Raw genomic sequence first — 14040 nt, forward strand, 5'->3', positions numbered from 1 at the left:
ACTGGGGTCCTTGTCAAACACGCCAAAAACAGGAAGGCTATGAGCCAAACAAAGATAATTTCACAGCGATTTAGTGAGAAACCTCTTAATATAATAGAAATATGAAGAGGTTATTAGATCAAAATTATTGAACAGTCGTTTTACAATCCTTGTAAACAATATTAACCAAAAAAGCACCTGTTGTTTCATTTCAATAATTTATGGCTCGCCCGAAAGATTTTTTTGACATTATTTTATCAATACAAATTATATTCATTCCTGCTTTACACTAAACGAGTAATAAGAAACGGGGCATGGGTAGTTTTGGATTATGGAATGGATTGGCCAAAGTTTAAAAGGTAAAATATTTTGTATGTAATAATCTTCAAATATCATTTCTACCGTGTCTAATATCTTATGGCGTTTTATGGGGCACGACAGTACATCATAATATTAGCCGGGACAGGTACGGTTTATAAACAAACTGAATCTTATATAAAATAAAGAGATACGAGATAGATAGGTCAAGAAGGTACGAAAAAATAAACACGCAGAGAATTTTAGTTCATGCTACACTTAGTCATATTACCATATTTAAACTTAAGATCTATATTCGTACGTGAACCATAACTTGATACAACAACTTGACATTATTGTGCTATTTATTCTTAAGTCGTTGCTGAAATATTTTTGGTACAACCAAATTTGTTAAAGATTGACCCTCCATGACAAAACTTCGAAAAGTACGTCAAACGAGTAAAGTGGGATATTTAGACTAACTTCAAATAAAATGCACTAATTTCTAACTTATATTTCGGGTGTTAGTAAACCGGGATTGATGAACGGCGGAACGGCGGAACAACCTCAAAATAAATTACTTTATAAAATAACTGCTGTCACGAATCTCGAGTTCTGATTGGTAAGGAGCGCGTGGTTTATGAGCTTACAGCACACGCGCGCTCTTTCAGTTGCGTCATTCCTATCTTATGGTTATTGTGATATGCATGTTATAAAAGAAATAAAAAACTTGGTTTCTGTGCTGTGTGGAGTTATAAAGCACTTGAAGGTTGCCAGAACACACAGAAGTGTCGAAAAGCACTTCGCATATATACGCGTCGTGCTTCTCCTAACACTTTTCTCGTGTTCTGCTAACCTCCACGTGCTTTATAACTACACACAGCACGCACGCGCGTTTTCTATTTCTCCAATAATGCACCTATATACAAAAAGACACATTCAACATGACTATACAATATTGGTTACAATGCATTCTTATTTTTTTCTTATAAAGAGCCTATACTCTATATTACGTTTTTATAGCGTCTTCATGGGATTTAACTAGTCCCTATCTCAACCGTCTACTTTGATGCGCTTTTCATCGAAAAGCAAGATGGCGGAATGGAGAGCCGCGTTGAAAAAAAAAAAAAAAAAAAAAAAAGAGTTTATTGTAGAAAATATTGTATAAACAATAGTATTGAATGAATCAGTATAAATGTCTTTTTGCTTAAAGATGCATTGAAATTTTTTACTTAGGCTGTTCCGCAGGTTCCGCGGTCCATCAATCTGCGGTTTACGAACACATTCGTTAAGGGGGTGGGGTGAGTGGGTAAGATATTGTCAAAACCTACCATATCAATGATATGCCATCCGCTTGTGCATTGTCTTTGTTATCCGTGGATTATTCGTCTCTTTTGCCCATCCAAGGCGGTTATTGATCCATGCAATTCAAGTATTTTCTGCCTTGTTTTGGAGATCTCTTGGAACTGTGTCAGCACCTGTGGTGAATAATATCCAAGGACCATTAACATTTATGGTTCAGACTTCAATTAGTCCCTTTTCTCATTGGTTTTTTTTTTTTTACTTCTATGTTTTATGAATAAAGACTCATCTGCACAGGTTTAGCATCGCTTAAGAGCGAACCATTTGCAAAAGACAACTGTAATGTAAAGAATGTGCAAGTTGACAACACCGACGTTTTGAAATCGCACGGACTTTTAATGCTATCTGTGAATAGCTGACTTATAAACGAGGCTAAGCCTGTGCAAATGAGTCTGTGTAGTCTTCAAAAATAGCGGTATGCATCGAATGCAAAACTGCTGCATTGGTGGCGCGCATTCTTTCCCATGAGAGTGAAAGGCAAAAAAAGCCGTGGCCGGCATGTTGGGTGTCATTGCAAAAAACACAAAGACAAAATGTTTTTTTAAATCAAATAAAATGAAGGCCATAACGTCACATACACCCAATAATAGTAAGATTAGATTCAGCTCTTGATTATTTAGAAACAAATAGATAAGAATCCAACGGATTGCTCCTTAAGGTAATTTCCTTGTTTTGCACTGCGCATTTTTCTGCGCAAGCAACTGAAAGCATGGAACTAACAAAGTTTAGGCATTTTTCTTTCGGAAACTATTATCATAAATATTTGGAGAGCATCTAGCGAAAAAACGAGAATGGTGACCCCATTTTTTATTTCAGTTTTTAAATGTCCATAACATAATTAATGTCCATGCAAAGTTTCAGGACAAAGTTTTCAAGGGAATTACCTTAGCAACGCACTGATTAAAAGAGTTTAGTTGAAACAAACTTGGGCTGTTTGTTTTAAACCACAACAGTAAAATGGCGATCGGATGGAAGTTCTTTCAGGATTACCGACCAAAGAAGTACGACCTTGCGCTTATGAAAGTCATCATGAATTCAGAGTAAAAACACTCTAAATAATATATTTATAAACGATTGTTATCTATGTTCATAGCTTAAGCAACATCCACCGCCATCACTTTGCTAGCATTCCTTTTTGTTAGTACTTCGTGTCATTTCCGATCCAAACAAGTTTATTTGTCATTCAGGGCTCTTTTGTTCGCGTCGATTCTGTTGCTTGTTTGTTCAGTTGGCTTTGGAAAGACGAAAAAACCCAACATCGTATTTATAATAGCAGATGATCTGGTAAGTTTGAGCACAGACTTCTAAAATTCAAATCTCTCTTACTCTTAAGTTGTCTGTCTGTCTTTCTCTCTAAACCTCTATCTGTGGGTCTAATTGCTATTTTTGTGTGTGTTTATGTTTAGTTTGAAGGTTCGGTTCAACTTCAATAAACCACATGAATTATTTATGCGTACAGGGTTGGGATGACGTCAGCTTTCATGGCTCACCCCAGATCCCCACGCCAAACATCGACCGTTTGGCAAATAACGGTGTAATACTAAACAACTACTACGTATCACCAATATGTACACCAACAAGAGCATCGATCATAACGGGGAAATACCCAATACGCCTAGGTAAGGACAGAGGGAACCCAGTGAAATATTTTAGGCCCCGTCCACACGTATCCGCAAATTTTTTTTTTTTTTTTGCGGATACGAAAATGTTCGCGTCCACACGCAGCGTATTCGAATCGTTTTCGAATCGTTTTCACTGTCCACGCGTATCCGGAAATTTCATGATCCGCCCTGATGCACGCTAGTGCCCTAGTCCCTTTGACGGATAGTTTTTCTTATTGAGCATGCGCAAAATTGTGTTTACGTCAGCGTATTCGAAAATTTGCGGATACGACAGTCTACACGTATCCGTATTTGTAGCGTATTCGAAACTTTCCACTCTGGAGACCGTTTTCGAAAATTTCCGGATACGGATACAAAAATTTCCGGACACGTGTGGACGCAACCCGTATCCGAAAAAAAAAATTGCGGATACAAAAAATTCCGGATACGTGTGGACGGGGCCTTATACGCACAGGCCGGCAGGAACACAGGGAGCTCGGCAACAAAATATATACACCTTTGTATGTACGATCCGAGCCAAACAAAATATAATGCAGGTTAAATGATGCAGATTATAAGGCCAATTAATGCTTCCTATGCACCTAGGTGAGAAACTCAGTATTGATTTTAAACTTATTTTTAATTATATCGTTATTTGCATTTCTTATGTCTATTATAAGGTATGCAGCATTTTGTAATATACGCAGCACAGCCATATGGATTACCGCTGGACGAGATTACTTTACCGCAGTATCTTAAAACACAGGGTTACCGCACAGCTGGGGTTGGCAAGGTAGGATACCATGTTGAACAAAATAACTCATCTTCAAGCAAATTTTACACTGAAGCTCCAGAAAAACATTACCAATAAATAACTTTGAGCTTTTCGACATCTATAATTCTATTAATGCTTAGGTTATCCAACATGGACGTTATGACGTCATAGGAAGTTGAAAAACGTTCCTTTTTATTTCTAGTATTTGTACTCTCTTTTTATTCCAGTGGCATCTAGGGTTTTTTGCTAAAGAGTATACCCCAGTTAACCGTGGTTTTGACTCGTTCTACGGTTTCTGGGGCTCGAAAACTGACTACTGGAATCACTCGTCCTACGAGAATGATTTCTGGGGAATCGATTTGAGAGACAATATGGAAGTAAGTAACACAACCGTAGATTATTTCGACATAGAAGCGGCGTTGGCACGTTACGGAATAGACGTCTTCGGCTCTGACGTAATTTTTTCCCATTTCAGACCACATGTCATTCCCTAGAGTATCATTTCTTTGTTTAAGGCTTGTGCTCGGACATATGAATATGGATACAGCTCGAACAAAGAATCTTATTCTCAAGGGAATGACACGTGGTCTGAAATAAGAAAGCTGTACGCCCAAGCTAAAGAGATCTATTCATAGTTTGGATTAATTAAAACAGATTCTTTCAGCTTGGGTGTATTGTTTCCCCATTTCATATCGCGTCATTCTCTTGAGAATAAGATTCTTTGTTTAAGTTGTATACATATTCATTGGTCTTCTCGTGCGCATCCTTTAAACAAAGAAACTATACTCTAGGGAATGACATGTGGTCTGAAATGGAAAAAATACTAGACCTCGAAGATTAAAAGTTCATTTGCTGTTCGAATCCCCTACTTGTGCACATCATTTTCTATCTTCAGCCAATCAGCGCAAAGAATTTAAGTGGTATATATGGAACCGAGCTCTTCACATACGAAGCTGTTGACATAATCAAGGATCACGATACAGAAGTACCGCTGTTCCTTTACTTGTCTCATCAAGCTGTGCACTCTGCAAATCAAAACGAACCTCTACAAGCACCTCAGGACAAGATCGATGTAAGATCAAAATAAAATAAAGAATTTGTGACTTGTGAAACACACTAACCAACCAAGCTACATTTGATCCTTATCACAAGTGTGTGAGGTCACTGAGGATCAAACTATGGACCTCTTGCTTAGCAGGCAGCACACTAACCAACCAAGCTACATTTGATCCTTATCACAAGTGTGTGAGGTCACTGAGGATCAAACTATGGGCCTCTTGCTTAGCAGGCAGCACACTAACCAACCAAGCTACATTTGATCCTTATAACGAGTGTGTGAGGTCACTGAGGATCAAACTATGGACCTCTTGCTTAGCAGGCGGTACACTAACCAACCAAGCCACACTTGCTCCTTAAAACAAGTGTGCGAGGTCACTGAGGATCAAACTATGAACCTCTTGCTTAGCAGGCGGCACACTAACCAACCAACCCACACTTGTTGCTTAAAACAAGTGTGTGAGGTCACTGAGGATCAAACTATGAACCTCTTGCTTAGCAGGCGGCACACTAACCAACCAACCCACACTTGTTGCTTAAAACAAGTGTGTGAGGTCACTGAGGATCAAACTATGAACCTCTTGCTTAGCAGGAACACTAATTACATTAAACTAAAAATTATGTAAATTTTTTTATCATTTGCATTAAAATTTTCCACTTGCAGAAATTTAAAGACACTATTGATAATGAAGATCGGCGTAAATACGCTGCCATGGTAACCGCTCTCGACCAATCAGTGGGCAATATCTATGAAGCACTAAAGACGAAGAAAATAGAGGATAATACTGTGATCGTATTTACTACAGATAACGGTGGAGCACCTAACGGATTTAACTGGTAATTATCTTACATGGATGGATATCTTATACAAATGAGACGAAAGGCTTTTATCCAAATTGAATTTAGAAATTTGAAATGGATCCATTTATTTAAGAAATACCCAACGAATCGTAAGTGAGCATGCGCGTGAAACCTCATAGATAAACTTGACTGGAAAATATAAGATAATCACTTCTTATATTATGTTCTTTGTACTGATGTGTCCATAGGAACATGGGGTCGAACTATCCGCTACGCGGGGGAAAAGACATGGTATGGGAAGGAGGAATAAAAGCTACAGCCTTCGTCTATAGCGACCTCATCTCCAAGAAGGGTCGCGTGTGTCACGACTTGATTGACGTCAGTGATTGGGTCCCTACGCTGTATTACGTCGCAGGGGGTGACCCTGAATTACTGCAACCAAATATGGATGGAAAGAATGTGTGGGAGACGATATCAAGAGGTGAGAAATCACCAAGGGATGAGATACTGCACGCTATTGATCCGTGGTAAGTCCGTTATATCTCCCTTATTGTACTAACCACTCCCCTCCCTTTTCTTGAGCCCTGAAACAACCTCTGGCCGACCTATGGCTTGATCTAAGTCAGGACACAGCTAATTTTGTTAAAAATATTATATTTGATATTTGTAGGCGTAATTTCGCAGCAATTCGTCGAGGCAGATACAAGTTAGTTGTTGGCATGGATGACACTTATCAAGATGAACCATGGCATCCGAGATATAAAGATTTGTTAGCCACGGAACAGCCTCAGGTCATACCTGGGGCTGTACTAGACTGTGGAGAAAGATCCAAGCAAGATAAGAAGTGTGACAGTAGGAATGGTTCAACATGTCTCTTCGATATGGTAGAAGGTATTGTAGCTAAAACTGATTTTTGGCGCTTGCAAACGTTTGTCGTGCGATAATACTTTTCTTTTTGCTTCTTTCACCCATTCACTTGACCAAACGCCAATCTGTCCTTCCATTTGTCCATTTACACATACATCCATCCATCCATTTATTTAATCATTCATCCATTCGAGTATCTTTTTACCAATACATCATCAGATCCATGCGAGTACAACGACCTATCCAATCAAATGCCTCAGATGGTCCAACAGCTTCTAAAACGCCTAGTGGAGTTTCAAAAAGGTTCTCGTCCAGTTTGGTACCCACCCATCGACACTGACGCCGACCCGGGCAAACGTGGTGGATACTGGGGCCCATGGAAAGAACTTACAGACAACAGCAGCCTCATAAATGGATGGAATGCTATCAGCACTTTACTTGTCACGGAGATTTTAGGAGGAAAACATGGCGATCATACTGAACAAAGGTGTCAACATGATACGAGACATATTGATGAAATCCTTCTGCAAGTACCTCCAGATCTTCTAGAAACGACGAAACTTAAAGACCTGATCAATAGAGTTAATAGCTATAAAGATTTTTGTAAATCAGATGCTAAAATGACATGGACTGCTAACAAACCTGTTGAAGTGTTTGCTACTGAGCAACCAAGAAACTGGACTGACAGGTTTTATTATCGGTTGAGGTCAAAAAGGTAATCTGTTTTAACATTAAACAAAACGCCTTACAGTTCTCACAATGTTAAGGCGTAATTTTCAAGAGCGCATCCGCATGCATCTAGAGTCTCTCAGGGAAGCGTTCGTAAACCACAGGAAACCCATAATAGAGAGCAAAGTTACTTTTCTACTGAAGGAGCAATCCAAGTATAGCCGGGTTCCCTGTGGTGGCCCTTTTAAATTTGTGACACCTTAAGAATCACATTAAATAAAAAACACATTAAGCCTTTTGAAATTTTCAAAAACAGCATAAAGCTGGATGTCTTATATTTTGTCCGTACTTCCAATGCGTACATTCCATCTTGCCTCTGTCAACCTTTAGTCCTAAAATTTGTGTATTCCTGGCTATTTACATTACCTGTGTACATTAAAAGTCTTAATTTTGATTTTTTCATGATTTAATGCGAGAATACGTAATCACAAAAACAAACGCTTTACATTGACTGCCCAAACTTCTGTGTTCAACGACCAAACACACTAACATTGACGCATTTTAGGAGTTTGGCTGTAATTTTATCTCTTAAACTCCCACAGTTACTAACCATCCATGCTATAAAGCTGTCTTTACCTCGTGCATAATTCTTTAGGTGACTGGTTCGTTTTCCAGTCGCGAAATTTAAGGAACTGTAATACCGGTACGGCACAAAGAAGTCTGAATGTCTTCGGTAAGTCATCGTCCAGTTGAAGAATCCGTTATACATTTTGGTAGCTATGAAAGTATAGTAAGGATTTTCATGAGTAAAGAAAATCCATCTTTGCTTCCAACTTCTGTCTCGTGAGATCTCTTTTATTATATTTACGCTTGGCATGTCTTTTGCATGGAAAACCAAGGGCGGATCCAGGGGGAGGGTCGGGGGGGTCGCGATCCCCCTGTCATTCCTGAGGTCAAATGGGCTTCCTGTGGTAAAAATGCGACTGGGATTCCTTTGCCCACAAAATTTACCCCCGAGACCCCCCCTTCAAAAAACCCTGGATCCGCCCTTGAAAACTACCGCGTCACTTCTTGCCAAATCCTTTTATCGTATGTTAGCCTGCAGCTCTTTACCTCGCCGGCAAATTTTGCCGCCAGGGTGAGTAAAATCATGGGTATTTTTCAAACCTTGCCATGAAATACGACCGAACACTGGAGTATATAGCAAAATCACTTTGTATGCGTCTTGTAACATGTTTAGGTGTTGCTTCAGCATAGTTAGTGGTGTGGTTAATGGTTTCAGCGAAAGTTTTTTTCGCTCCAGTACCGCGACTGCTGCTTTTGTTCTTTCTTTTATGTTTATGTTTTTTATCTTCATCGTTTCCGAGGTTATACTAGATTGTCGTTCATTATTGCCGTCGAATTTTCTCATGCCATCTTGTTTCATCGGTATCATTAGAGAACGAAGAAAAGGAAGTCGAAGGAAAACCATTACAGTCAGGATTAAAGACAGTTCTGTTCCAGCAAAAAATATCTTATTAAGATCCATTGAAAGTGACTAGTTGTTCGTGGTCGGGTACCTTCGGCGCTCTTGGATCGACATTCTATAGAGTAGGTGCATGTTGCTTCATTGCCGCCATCTTGGTTGACGATAACAAAGCATTCCTCATTTAAAGCTTCTGTTGTTAGATCAACCAAGATGGCCGCTGTTTCATTGTTATTCATATCTCAAGGGATTTTGAGTCATGTGGTTGCACAAACTCTATAGGAATTCTGATAAACTTAAAAAATTCTTTATACAATATACAGCCAATTGTTTTTACGCCACTCCTCTTCCCAGTGTTGACCTGGAGCGACAAGATCGATTTATTGTGGCACGGTTTCGCAGAAGCAGTACCACTTAAGCAATAGAAAACTTTTTCCGTGTTTACATAGCCTGATAACAACACGAGGGGAGGTTGGGAGAATTCGAGACAGTTATGCAAACCCGAGACGTAGTCGTCACAACTGTGTTTACATACCCTCATGCAAACATGGCTATCAACCAATCACAGCGTGCGTACTATTTAATTTATTTTATAATATGCTATCGATCCATGTCCGTGAGTGAGTAAACTTTACACAGGAACCCCAATAACACATTTTGTAGCAGTATCAGATAATCAGATGCCAAGCGAAACGATCAATACCCGAACGATCACACTTCACAACAAAAAACAACACTGAACAACGAAAACAATCATAAACTTAATACTCGTTATATTTGTGTCTTAATTTCACTAAGGCCCCGTTTACACGGACCCGGATACTTTTTTGTAAACGCATATTTCTTTTATCCGTTTAGGCCTACCGTTTACACGGAGACAGTCTTTAGCCGGTTATTTTCGAAAACGCTTTTCAAAGCGGATATTTTTGAAAACGCTTGCTATGCGTTTCCGTGTAAACACTCGGAGCCAGATATTTTCGTAAACGCTGACGTCACTAAACAAAGGAGATAGCAGGCTCAAGAACTATGCGCATGCTCATTTAGCTCCCATGAGCGTTTTCGAGTCGATGGAGCTTTTTCGTGTAAACGGTCGACTAACGATGCGAAAACGATGAGCGTTTACGCGAAGCCGCATGTAAACGCACATTTTTTTATCCGGATAAAAAAACATCCGGCTTCGTGTAAACGGGGCCTAAATCTCACAAATGCACTCTATCTTCATCATCATCATCATTATTGTTGTTGTTGTCGAATTCTCTCACCTCAGTAAACAATGTTTTCATTTCATTTTCAAGTCCCAGCTCTCCATGTTCAACAGATCAGCAAAGGTATGTCAAGACTCCTTCATCGTCATCAAGCCTCTCACGTGGGTGGAAAGAGGAGCTCCCCTGCGCGCATTCCATTTCCTGAGCGCTGCCTTGTCCGACATGTGAGTCTTGAACCTCATGAGTTCCTCAATACTGTGAATATTAAGCTGTTCTTCAAGACGAATTGGCTCCACTGGTTTACCATTGCTGTAAAGAAATTAGAACACCATGGGTGATATTTATATTGTTTTCTTTGATCAGCCCAGAAGTTGTTAGTTGGCAGGGTTTGATAAAATTGATAGTTAATCTCCAAAAGTAGTACTAAAGTACGTTCTACCAGCTGAACTGAAATAGTGAAATGAAGTCACTGCAAAACTGTGGTGTCATGAAGCCATGGTGTCATGCAAAAATTGTCAAGTGAAAAATATAAACCTGTCCACCATTGCACAGTAAATCGGATAGGGTGGTTTTGGCCCCAAAAATGGGGCCAAAATTTTGACCCTATAGTGGCCTCCTTAAAGTAGGGCTATTTGGGCACTACCGGTAGGGGCCATTTATTAAGGTACAGTACTGATAGACCCATACCAAAATGGCTTCTGTGAGGCCAAAATGGCATTGTTCTATTTTGGCCCTAGCCTGGGCTAAAATACCACAACTTTGAAAAAGCCAAAATGGCTCTCTGGGGTCAAATTGGCCCTCTCAAATTTACTGTGTGCAATAAAAATATATAACTCATAATTTATTGTGTTACTGTTTTCAACCTCTCATTAGCAAGGTTTCCTTCCCATTTGGTGGCATGGGAATCAATAATTTCAGGAGGAAAAATGACACCTCAGTTTTGCAAACTTTCTCGTTCTGATTGGCTAACATTTTCTTTCAGATCAGCTGGTAGTAGTAAGGAAAGAAATAGAAGAAAACCGCAAGTTGGAAGACGTAAAAGAACCAGGGCGGATCCAGGGGGGGGGGGGGGGGGGGGCAAAAGGGGGCGGAAGTTCCCCTTCAGCAGAAAAAAGCTTTTTCTTATTGTTTTCCGTTGTGTTGACGGAAGAAACTCAATAAGCCCCCCAAACTCAATTAGCCCCCCGCCTAAAATTTTGGCTGGATCCGCCCATGAAGACCCATTAGCCACTAGCAGTAAACTTGAAAATTAAATGCTTAAGTCTTTTAGTTATTGCTACTATTAGAAAAATATTATCAAAATACTATGAATATATCATATTGAGAGAAAAATTAATAATAATAATAATGATACTGAATATTAATGATGACGATGTTGGTAATAATAGCCGAGGTAAGTAAATAGTAGAATTATCTCAATACTAAAGGCCCATGTTCTTGACGAGAATAAGCAGCAGAAACACAAGTCATTCCAGCTATTCTTGGATCTTGGAAGGACCTTTCTCCTATTGCCTATCGCCTTTGGCGATAACGTTTTTTGAATTAGGTGTAAATATCAAAAATAAGAGAAAAGCCGAATTAACACTGACAAAAACATGCTAGCACTTTTTATGCGACTTTTTCAGCAGAACGTAAAACCAAAAGTTATAATCAGTCTTTTAAACTTCTTTCATACTTCACAATATTAGTATTATAGCGGCTTTCTGATCTAGAGCCTTCTACAGTCAACTCTCGCTTTGTGGACACCCCGATATTACGGACACCTTGCTATTACGGACAGGAAAAAAATCCGAGACAAAAATAATGACGAAGAAATGTCCGTAAATAATTTTCGCTATTGCGGACGTTCGCTATTACGGACATGAAGTGATGGTCCCGAGGGTGTCCGCTGTAACGAGAGTTGACTGTATCTCCATTCAAGCTTGTTTGTCAAAACCAGTCTAACAGTTGAACAGGTGGCTTTTACAATACTTTGCAGGGACGGCGGAGCAGTTTTTTGATTGGGGGGGCTCCATAGTGACATTGTATGACAAGGTGAGGGGTTGAGTTTAGTGAAAATGTATCAACATTTCACAAAAAGTGGGGGGGCTAAAGCCCCCCCCCCCCCCCGGCCCCCCCGGTTCCGCCGTCCCTGCTTTGAATCCGTTTCTTTCTTTAAGGGAATATTGGGAAGGCCATTGCATGAGCGGATCAGTGTGTATAAGTTAATTTTTGTTAATTTTGTTAATTTATTATTTTAAATCTTTCAACCCGATTCAATGTCAAATTCTTGAAACCATAACAAATGTCGTGACTGAAGTTTTCAAATATTATGCTGTTTTTCTTCTTTCTCCCTCTCCCTCTCTCTCTCTCTCTCTCTCTCTCTTGCTCAAACCAGTTTGAACTTATACGCGAACGTTACTTTATTCCTAGAGAGGCTGGAGATGGTGACATTGCAAAACCAGTTATGATGCTTTAAAGAAATAGTTTCAGCCTTTTTAGTATATCTTAATCTAAGAGAAAAGACTAATCAAAGGAACTTTCCTTCATATAAATCCATCATATACATACACACACACACACACACTTCATATACTGTACATACATATATACACGCATACTTCATATACACACATATATACACATACATATTATATTATTATAAATACAAGCAGTATTCGAGACACTTAACACTCATAAAAGCAGGTTAGAAGCGATCCTGATTTAACCTTATATTGGTTGTAAAGTTTAATAAAATTTTGTTTCCAATCAAAATAGTCAAACGACGAATTGGCAAAACAACCTTGGTTGACCTTGTCAGTTTGAAAACTTTGATTAAAGTTAGACTTAGATAATTCTTTCGTTTCTCAGCAAGATTTCGCATATTCATTCCATAATTTGGCAATTGTCATTAACTTTTACAGTCGCGCTAATTCTTGTTAGTATTAGTTTATTTTCGTGAGCAAGGATTTCCATGACCTACCGACTAGCCCAAGTTCAGGTGGCATTTTCACACCATTACCTCAAAACATGGCTTGTTAATGCAAATCACCCAAGCATCATTTAGAACAATACTCTGAACTGAACTCAACCTGACTGCTAACAATGGATAAGCGTGGCTAAAGCAAGAGGGGGTAGTTTTCCAAAGAATAGAGCGAAACAGTTGATTCTAGCGGAATATCCTGCCGAGTTCAAAGAAAAGACATGTTTATCCGACCACAAATTGTCTAGCACTAGATATATTGTGTAGGCTACACGGGCAGGTGGCTTTAGCATTAAAAATATTAAGATAGAAATTCCTTTACTTTTCTTCCCAAAAGGGTTCCATTTTCAAACACAAGTCAATAAAAACCTGAGCAATACATGTGAAAGCGTCTAATGTTCAAAAGAGGAAAATTTAATAGCCCAAAAGAGGATCTCCTTGACTTCCTACCGTAAACACCCAATCAAAACAATTGCCAAAGTAATAGAACTGTAGTCTATCTTATTGGTGCCCATAAAATTGATTTTATCAGAACTCGGGGTTTTAGACTCTGGTTTTCAAGTAATGAAATGATATACATGAATAGTTTGAGTTGACTACAAACTATGAACCCAGAAAGAAGTGTTGCTAGTTGAATGATGTTTCTTTATCTTTATGACAGTATAAACAGCCTTTTATGTTATACTACAGCTTAAAAATCAACACTTTTCACAATTTTCACATTTTGAAGCATAGATCGGAATTGGTTGAACACTGCTAACGAAAGAGTCTAATTTAGTCTTTCATTTTTATGGCAAATACAAAACTTTATGAATGGAAAAAAAAAAAAAAAAAAAAATCTGAAAACTTATAGACTGAATAAATATAAATTCCTTGAAATTTGTGCAGTGAACAAAAGCAATTTTTAATTCAGCCATAGAAGGGAGTTATTTTCGTCTTTTCTTTAAAAAAAGCAACTCAAAGATGCATTGTCTCTTTATTTTCAACTGACGATTCGATAC

The 14040-nt window shown here is 38.8% G+C and overlaps 1 protein-coding gene and 1 pseudogene across 1 annotated transcript; one reads left to right on the forward strand and one right to left on the reverse strand.

The window, feature by feature from the left end:
* Nucleotides 1–279: 279 nt before the first annotated feature.
* Nucleotides 280–7813, forward strand: LOC116305431 (arylsulfatase B). Its single transcript, XM_031715325.2, has 10 exons — nucleotides 280–338; nucleotides 2826–2922; nucleotides 3098–3257; nucleotides 3920–4032; nucleotides 4242–4391; nucleotides 4910–5086; nucleotides 5735–5907; nucleotides 6120–6398; nucleotides 6542–6762; nucleotides 6958–7813. Exons 1-10 carry the CDS (start codon nucleotides 316–318, stop codon nucleotides 7455–7457), a joined length of 1893 nt encoding a protein of 630 aa, XP_031571185.1. The 5' UTR covers nucleotides 280–315; the 3' UTR covers nucleotides 7458–7813.
* A 123-nt stretch (nucleotides 7814–7936) lies between these two features.
* LOC116305443 (inactive fucosyltransferase B-like) lies at nucleotides 7937–8833 on the reverse strand (annotated as a pseudogene).
* Nucleotides 8834–14040: the final 5207 nt, after the last annotated feature.

The sequence above is a fragment of the Actinia tenebrosa genome, unplaced genomic scaffold (genome assembly GCF_029948245.1).
Source record: "Actinia tenebrosa isolate PJP-AT-01 unplaced genomic scaffold, QUT_ActTen_1.0 PGA_scaffold12__29_contigs__length_12842862, whole genome shotgun sequence".
Taxonomy (NCBI): domain Eukaryota; kingdom Metazoa; phylum Cnidaria; class Anthozoa; order Actiniaria; family Actiniidae; genus Actinia; species Actinia tenebrosa.

Bases quoted from the DNA above. Each gene is read 5' to 3' on its own strand.
- LOC116305431 (XM_031715325.2), top strand. From the start codon at position 316: ATGGATTGGCCAAAGTTTAAAAG. The intron at 5,908-6,119 runs GTAATTATCTTA...ATGTGTCCATAG, and splicing joins GCACCTAACGGATTTAACTG to GAACATGGGGTCGAACTATC. The intron at 6,763-6,957 runs GTATTGTAGCTA...ATACATCATCAG, and splicing joins TCTCTTCGATATGGTAGAAG to ATCCATGCGAGTACAACGAC.